Source organism: Trachymyrmex septentrionalis, unplaced genomic scaffold (genome assembly GCF_001594115.1).
Source record: "Trachymyrmex septentrionalis isolate Tsep2-gDNA-1 unplaced genomic scaffold, Tsep1.0 scaffold76, whole genome shotgun sequence".
Classification (NCBI taxonomy): domain Eukaryota; kingdom Metazoa; phylum Arthropoda; class Insecta; order Hymenoptera; family Formicidae; genus Trachymyrmex; species Trachymyrmex septentrionalis.
The window spans coordinates 418,904-425,982 of record NW_017305947.1 but is presented as its reverse complement, the minus strand read 5'-3'; the positions used below and the strand labels follow the sequence as shown (position 1 = coordinate 425,982).

General features: G+C 37.1%; 1 protein-coding gene across 1 annotated transcript in view; it reads left to right on the top strand.

The window, feature by feature from the left end:
• Window positions 1–7,079, top strand: part of LOC108754124 (circadian locomoter output cycles protein kaput) — a 204,315-nt gene that overhangs the window by 171,715 nt on the left and 25,521 nt on the right. Inside the window, exon 4 of the mRNA XM_018496207.1 lies at window positions 174–263. Within this exon, the coding sequence (XP_018351709.1) occupies window positions 174–263 (90 nt within the window). The remainder of the gene's footprint in view (window positions 1–173; window positions 264–7,079) is intronic.

Genomic DNA, 7,079 nt, shown 5'->3' with positions numbered 1-7,079 from the left:
TTATAAATTATTATATTAACATAATATTTTTATAAAATGGAAAAGTGTAGGTGTATTAACATTTTATTCAAAATTAATTAATCTGTATGTGTTTGTGGTGTATGTACTTAGTGTACTTGCTTTCACGTACATTCATGTGTAATTTAATTTATCGGATCGATTTTCTGTTCCAGGCACTGAACGGGTTCCTGCTAATATTGACTTGCGATGGAGAAGTGTTTTTCGCTACTCATAGCATAGAGAGTTATCTTGGCTTCCATCAGGTATGATTGTTATAATTAAGGCAACCGTTGTATTAATATATCAAAAAGAAAGAGAGGCACAGAATATAGAACATTAAAATCGTTGGATTTGTATTCAGGATAGTAGGCGTATTACTATATGTATAAATACGTTATAACAACATATAACATTATAATATTATATATAATACATGAAACAAGCGGAACAAATTGTTAGATAATAATATAATTAAAATAACAACTCTCTTTTCACATAATGCTGTTTTCGATATTGAACATCTAATTTTATCCGGCCTTGACGCATAAATCTCTGCCGGCAAATCCGAATGACGTTTGGAAAATCACTTGCGTGTATTTTAAAGGTGAAATCGTCGACGTATTTATAGATCGAAGATGCTTGCGCATTTGTCTCCCCCTTGCAAGGTAATTCTAGAGACAGTTTACCCTCGTTGTTAGTTTATCTTCAGTCAACGTGTCCACACCCAACACGCGGCAGTCACGCCAACGCTGTCAAGTCAAGTTCGCCGTACGTGTCACGTTTGCCCGAGGCATCATCCCTTTCGCAAGACAATGTACCCATCCACCAGGACTGACGTCCGACATACATTTTTCAGTAGTAACAGTGGGTCATCAACGCAAACGAGCAACACGCTCACGATATTGTCCGGTTCAGTTTAGACAAATCTGTTTGATGCTCGAATGGAAAAATCTCAATTTACCAACTCTTGTAGAAGAATCGTGTCTAAATTTTTGCCTCTCATAATTCATGATTGTCAGACTTGTAAATGTTTATCTAGAATAATTTTTTCGAGTTACTTGAGAAATGGAGCACGATTACTGGGGAACATTAATATTAAAGACATTCTGAACGAATGAGACAAACGATAAAAATGTAAATTAAGTTATAATGAGCCATAAGAATTGAACCTGTTTTTAAAACGTTTTTTTTTTTAAGACTTCTGACCACTCATGGATTTTTCATGATGATCGTCAGAAGCAAAAAACACAATGAAAATTCTTGCAAAATAAAAATTGAGATAAAAATATTTTTTAATAAAACAATATTTGCATTTGATAGAGTACTTGTATAAAGTACACAGAAAACTTATTTTTATTTCGGAATAGAATAAAATAATATTTGTTTCAATTCGACAGCTGTTATAAAGTGTTTTGTTTTTTCGATTAGCATACACTGAAAAAAAAATTAAACGTTAATAAATATTCGTTTAAATATTTACTGCAAGCAAATGCTTACTTTGCTAATAATATTCAAAGAAACATATATTAAGGTTTGGAAAATTTTTTTAAATGTAAATCAACTTCAAATATATTTTACAAATCTATTCTATCAATTGCAAATGTTGCTTTATTAAAAAATATTCACATTTAAAAACACAGTATATATTTTCTCGTTTCTAACGTCACACAATTCAAGATGGCTAAAGTGAATAGGCAAGAGCATTGATATTCAATATGGTGATTCGATGAGCTCTTTTTGCAATTCGATATTTGGACGGCGTGCAGCGATGCGCCAGGTCTCAATTATCGCGATTTCAATTATCCTAACTCATTGCGAGCGGAATCCCGATCCGGCCGTGGTACACGTCCGTAGTCGCGGATTTGCATACGCGAGTATCCCGAATAAACGTGAACTGTCGAATAAGATCATAATCAGAAGCGGGATGCCAGATCCAAATTGCGACGATCCTTAATTAATTATGACACCGGATAATCGTGCCAGGCAGATCCTCGTTAAAGAGCAACGTAACTCCGGCGATTTTATTCGACCGCGACAGCGACGATCGGCCGCGAGGATCAGGAGAGGATGCTCTTCTCCGGCTGGTTTTCTCGGCGTGGCGATGCACCCGCATGGTGTGGGAACCACGGAACATCCGATCCCGATTCACCGTGCAGACCGAATCTAATTGCGCGGCCACGATCCACACTGTTGCACATTCGATTGCTACCGGCGTTCCCGCGCACGATCATTTGAATACTTCGGCCGGACCTCGCTCGAACACCGGGGTTTCCCCTTAATGATAAAGCGGCTATGTGTAACTACAGCCCCGGCGCGGACTATTGGTTCCACGCGAGAGAATTGTGTACACAGTGTAGAAACCGATTTTACGCTATATTCCGCCGATGCATCGCCGATGCTCGCCGTCCATTGTTCCGAAATGTCCCGCGACTTGATGACGGCGTGAAGTTGGTCGATGGATTCATTTCTCAAATTCGCCAAATCCTCGGTGCCGAAACGCGAAATCGGTAGCAGGAATAGTCCGTGTTTCTACGTACAGAAGTTCGCAGAATGATAATTGATAAATGTATTATTTAATCTGAGAGTAACTATTTGTTTACGTAAACGATCATCTGAGATGTTTTTACACCTCGATTAAAAATCGCACGAAAAAAAGTAGTACAGCAAGGTTTATAGCTTATCTACTGCGCGGATTCAACATCTGTAACTAAAAAAATTTGATGGTTTGACAAATCGCTAATGTTATTCAGCTGTCAATTTTGCTACTTTAACACAGAAAACTGACTGTCCGTATATTATGTCTGTAGATTTGCTGAATCAGTGAAGTTTTTAGCTGTTTTTTTTTTCCATGCACTGTTATTAACAATATATTTTATGTTATTAACTGTTTTCCGATTTATTAGTGCTTGAGAATGGCATGTTTAGAGATTCGTAAAGAATAATTATCAAAAAGGAGAGTAAAAAGTTATTAAAATAGAAAGAAAATATATTAAATCCAATCCACATTTTTTCGTCGCTATAATATAATATAACACTCCGAATGATTATTCCCAGATTAAACATAATTTATTAACAACAATTCTTGATTATAAATATGATGTATTATATTAAAATTAATTTACATGCAACGTTATTACAAGTACGCTGTAAGAATGATACTTTATAATTCGGCTTCTGGGCTCTACGAATGCGAGAGATGGCACGAGATATTTGCGGCATGGCATGTATTACGTATTTCGGGAAAAATGCTCGACAATCCGATCGCATTATCGTCGGCCGTCCACACGAGAGCGCATTAAAAAATCATCCATCCGTCTATACGGGGGATAGGTACTCGACTACCCGCGGCATAATACCATCACTCGAGCCCCTTCGGTACCCACCGAGAGGGATCCGGGCACGCACGCGAGCGCAATGTGCATACATTGTGAAAAAAAATGACGGATGATGATTTCCCGAGCCGATGACTCTCTATACGGGGCGCACGCGAACGCGTTGAGTATGAATTGCAGAAAATAGCGGACGATGATTTTCTGACTCGATGACCGCATATCCGAGACAACAAAAAAGAACCAAGAAGCGGTTTGTTATATGAGCGTTCTAGATTTCCTCCTAAATACCCCTCGCGATATGTATGCACGTATCTATGCGTTCGAAATCACCGACGGAAGTCATCCCACCCCGGTTTCGCTGGAAATGACGGAAGTCAAATCGACTTCTTGCAGAAATCCACGCGAGTATATGATTGTGGGAAAAAAAGCTGCTGCACAGTTTTGTAAAGTTTCAAGATCCGGCGTTTGAATTGTGCATTTTATTAATAACTGCCCTAAAGAAAATTTATATTGATAGAAATTAATCTGTCTCACAAATATTCGACATTATAATTTCAGGTTATTATTATCTTATGATAAATTGATAGCTAATTTTTAGAAAATAAAACTTGATGGTGTATTAACGACAAAATTTATAATTTGAGGATGTTAGATCAAGTTTATCAATTACAAACGTGTCATAAGAATTGTGTTAGAAAATAATTATTAACAAAATATGTCTTACAGAAAAATAATATTTATAATATAATTTAGCTTTACCGAATATTCTAATTTAATATAATATATGATATTTAAAACTTTAATTTTATCTTAAAAACCAATCATAAATAAGTTACATTTATCTAACTTTATATATTCAAAACTAACATATTTTTACAAAATCGCAGTGGTCATCAATCTCATAATTTATCGATTATTCATGCGTACTCATGTTTTATACGCTTTTTACCTTATGATGCGGATTTTCTAGTAAGCGCGGTAGTATCTTACAACGTAAATGGATCTTACGGAACACGCGTTGGAAATTATATTGAAAGGCCCTTCATCCGTATTCTTTAACAAGCTCGAATTATTACGCCAACTTTCGTGCACGAGTATCCATTGAGATGTAACAATGCACGCAACGGTATCGTATATATATGTACGATATATTGAGAAAAACAAGGACGATGACTTCGCACGAAGCTGCGTTCGAGGAAAATGGTCGTCTCGTTACACGATTTTTCTTCTCTTTTTTTTTTCTTTCTTCTTATCTTCGATTGTAGTACGATTGCATCTTTAATCACGATTTGCAACGTTATGTTTCACATTAATTGATTCTCATAGTTATTGTATACACAGTTGAATCTTACCTTCTATCTTTCGTGGCGGGAATTACTTAACGCGACAAGGAATGACGTTACAAATTTTTTCGCATGATTAATAGCAATCTTCCACATATTTACCATTTACGTGTTTTACTTTGCAATATATATTTTATTTATCAGCATATATATATTTTTTTTCTAAAAATTATTTCTTCCAAATCCGGGGAAGATATTTTCTAATCATTATTCACGATTCTTAAAACGCACCTCATCCCGTTACGGAGATTATTCATCTGCATCCGTAATGAGAATAATCTACCTCGTGCAGGTGCTCGTTGAGACGTAGAAACGCGAGCAAATGCACGCGAACCTAAACAGCGCACTCAGATGTGCTATAAGGAAGCATTAAGTAACGTTATGAAAAGCACCCCTCGAACGCTACATGCTATGTGATCATCTTTATACGATAGTCTGGTAATAAGTCTGTCTTTCTTTAGTACTATCCTTACACAATACATCCCTTTGCCTATTCAAAGTGCTTCATCCTTCTTTTAAAGATTCTCGCGTGCTTATATTTACATTGAAACATCAATGAATGTGCAATATTAATTTATTCACCTGTAAGCGAAAGAAATACTGTCAATGTTTATCAAGATTAGAAAGATTTTTTACTAACAGAATATATTTATATAAAGAAAAAAATATCCTTCGATCAGTTGCTCTTATTTTGCGACTTAAAATTGAAAATTTTTCTCAGAGATATATTAAATGTAGTAAATAATTTTTATTAGATTTATAAATTTAATATTTTCAAGAATTGTAAATTAACCCTTAACTACAACCCTTAACACAAAGACTACCAAGTTATAAAGCATCCCGTTTGAAATATAAAATGCAAGTAAACTTTCGTCCTGATGATTCATAGAGGAAGGTTCAAAGTTTTTTTACCTATAATTTAAAGTCTCATAGTACCAATCGTATAACAGATTGTACCAACCATCTAAAATTTTCGCAGGTCCAAATAACCCATTCCTGTAGTCGACGGTTAAGTCTCGTTTTTATATCGAAAGTTTTGGAATTCTATATCGCAGTCTATATCGAAAAACATTTTGTTCATTCTTGGAACGATCGTTAATCAATGTCCGACTTGATGTAGTTAATTAATTGATGCAATAAATGGATTCATTTATATAACTATATATTTATTCTTGCAATATGAATTCTAGTAATAGTTTTATAATCTAAATTATTATGAGAATTTATTGGACCATTATTTTTTTCATATTTCAATAAATATTTTATTGCACTTACGTACAGTTTTGGTTTCAGTGCAAATTCATTAATTGCAGTCTATTCACAACTTTCGTAGATAAACTCACTCTAATATAAAACCCTCGTCTACTCAATCGCGACCGCGCGATGGTTGCGCTCAGCAGAAAAAGCATCTTTGCAAGACTGTTGCAAGATTCTTTAATACGATTGGTCATTCGTTTAGATCTAACAAGGGACTGAGGTCGAGATCCAAACACATTAATTCTTACAGCAATTTCAAAGTTGCTTTTTCTGCTGAACGCAGCTGATAATTTCCCGACTCGATGAGCTCTCGCGAGTGCGCTTGCCACATCCGAGTCGGCGTAATCGCGACGGGGCGTTTCGGACGACGCGATTACACGGCCTCGTAACCCCGCTCGAGAAAGCCCGGTTGAAGACCTAGGTAGCGGCCGTATGTTAGTTCGCAGCGAGGGAAAAACCGCGTAATGACAGCGCCGACCCACAATGTAATTCACGAGCGGTCTATGCCGCGGCTCCACCGACGCCGCCCGGCTCTTTTTTAGTTCCATATCTCACGCGAGAAATATAAAAAAGCTCGCGACACAAGTCTCGCAGCGAGCCCGCCGAGGGTGCAAAGGGGGCGCCCGTTAGGCCTTCGGGGATCGAGGTGTGGTTTCGCGATTGTTCGCGCGGCCGGCACGCCGGTTAATTGGACTGATAGAGTCGATTCGATGCTCAACGAGCCTTTATGCCCCGTGACCTACGCCGGATAAAAGTAATAACTTAACTGAAAGGTCAAAGGGGGCTTATCGCCCCCACGAAAGGAGCGTAGGGAGCGAGGGAGAGGAAAACAGGAATGGAGAGAAAAAGGAAAACGGCGAGAAAGAGGAAGACGAGAAGAGGAAAAGAGACTCCGAGCCGAGGCTTCCTTCAGGGACTTGTTAAATCGTTTTCATATTCCGAGATCTCAATTTCATTTTTTGCTCAGCGACGTAATTAAAGGTAATTAGGAATCTTTTGAAATTTTAACCAGATATAGTTCGCAAATCATTGAAATGTACTTCCTAAACGAAATTAACTGCAGACGTTTTGATTCTGGATTTAAGTTCTCTTCGGTACACAGAAGTCAAGTACATACAGACCACAATGAAGGTGTAAAGGAGAACTT